The sequence below is a fragment of the Eucalyptus grandis genome, chromosome 10 (assembly GCF_016545825.1).
Source record: "Eucalyptus grandis isolate ANBG69807.140 chromosome 10, ASM1654582v1, whole genome shotgun sequence".
Lineage (NCBI taxonomy): Eukaryota > Viridiplantae > Streptophyta > Magnoliopsida > Myrtales > Myrtaceae > Eucalyptus > Eucalyptus grandis.
Window position 1 is genome coordinate 27,296,172 of NC_052621.1, and position 1,291 is coordinate 27,297,462.

At 43.2% G+C, this 1,291-nt stretch overlaps 1 protein-coding gene across 1 annotated transcript; it reads left to right on the forward strand.

The window, feature by feature from the left end:
- The first annotated feature begins 520 nt into the window (after nucleotides 1-520).
- Nucleotides 521-1,114, forward strand: LOC120288794. The gene has a single exon (XM_039302951.1). It carries the CDS (start codon nucleotides 521-523, stop codon nucleotides 1,112-1,114), a length of 594 nt encoding a protein of 197 aa, XP_039158885.1.
- The last annotated feature ends 177 nt before the right edge of the window (nucleotides 1,115-1,291 follow it).

Genomic DNA, 1,291 nt, shown 5'->3' on the forward strand with positions numbered 1-1,291 from the left:
ATCAGCCTAATAACTTGTGCGGAGTATATATAGAACGACGGTCACGTGAAAATGGCCAGCAATGGCGGATCTCGACTATGTATAAATCAACCCAAGGTTAACGAACATTCTCTTCTTAATAATCATAAAAAAGACCAAGTTGACTGTTTCGTTTCCTAAAGTTGACCAAACCTTAGGGTCCTCAAAAGTCAAAAAATCCATGCTCTCTCTCTCTCTCTCTCTCTTCTATATATATATATATATATATATATATATATTAGAGAAACTCGCGTTCGTCTTGAAAGTCAGAACTTTCAACAATGGATGACTTTTGGCGTGTGGACTCGAATGACATCTTCTAAGGAAGGAGACTTTGGTCGTGAATAGTGTATTCGCGAAGGCACCGAAGTATCTATATAAACGCCCACCTCCTCAATTCATTCCTCACAGCTTCTCCACATCTCCAAATTCGTTTAAGAGAACGCCGGTTGAAATCACGCAAAACACCACCTTCTGCTCGGAAAGAGAGAAGAGATCGGCAATGTCAAAGCTCGACCACGAGTCGCTGAGCTATGCCGACGAGGAGGCGAAGCGCAAGAAGAGGATGAAGTGGACAATCGGCATCACCGCCTTCGTCATCCTCCAGGTCGTCCAGGCCCTCTTCTTCGTCCTGGTCATCATGAAGTTCAAGTCACCCAAATTCAGGGTCGCCGAGTTCGATGTCCAGACTTTGAACGTCGGGACTCAGGCCTCGCCCTCGTTCGACATGAGCTTCGTCGCCCCTATCCGGATCAAGAACACCAACTGGGGTCCCTTCAAGTACGATGCAACTGCAATCAACTTCACTTACGGAGGCGTTCAGGTTGGGCAAGCGACGATTCCAAAGAGCAAGGCCAACTTCAAGTCCACCAAGAAGATCGATGTGCGCGTGAGCTTGAGCTCCAGTGCGTTGCCTAGCAATTCGAATCTGGGGAGCGAATTGAGCTCGGAACTCATAACTTTGAACAGTCAAGGCGAGCTCAAAGGGAAGGTAACGGTCATGTTCATGTTCAAGAAGACAAAGATGTCCCAAATGAATTGCACTATGGCTATCAATACGACAACGAAGGCGGTCCAATCCTTGTCATGTAAATGAGAGATGTGATGCAAATGTGTGATTTTTTAATTTTTTCGATATGTGAGATTGAATTATTCATTTGAATTTAGAATTAGTAGAAATGTTAATTTTTTTAGATTAATCTATATGTTATTTACTCTGTGAGTATTTTTCTTCGTTCAATTTTAAGTCATCCTCAAAATTGACCTTATTATA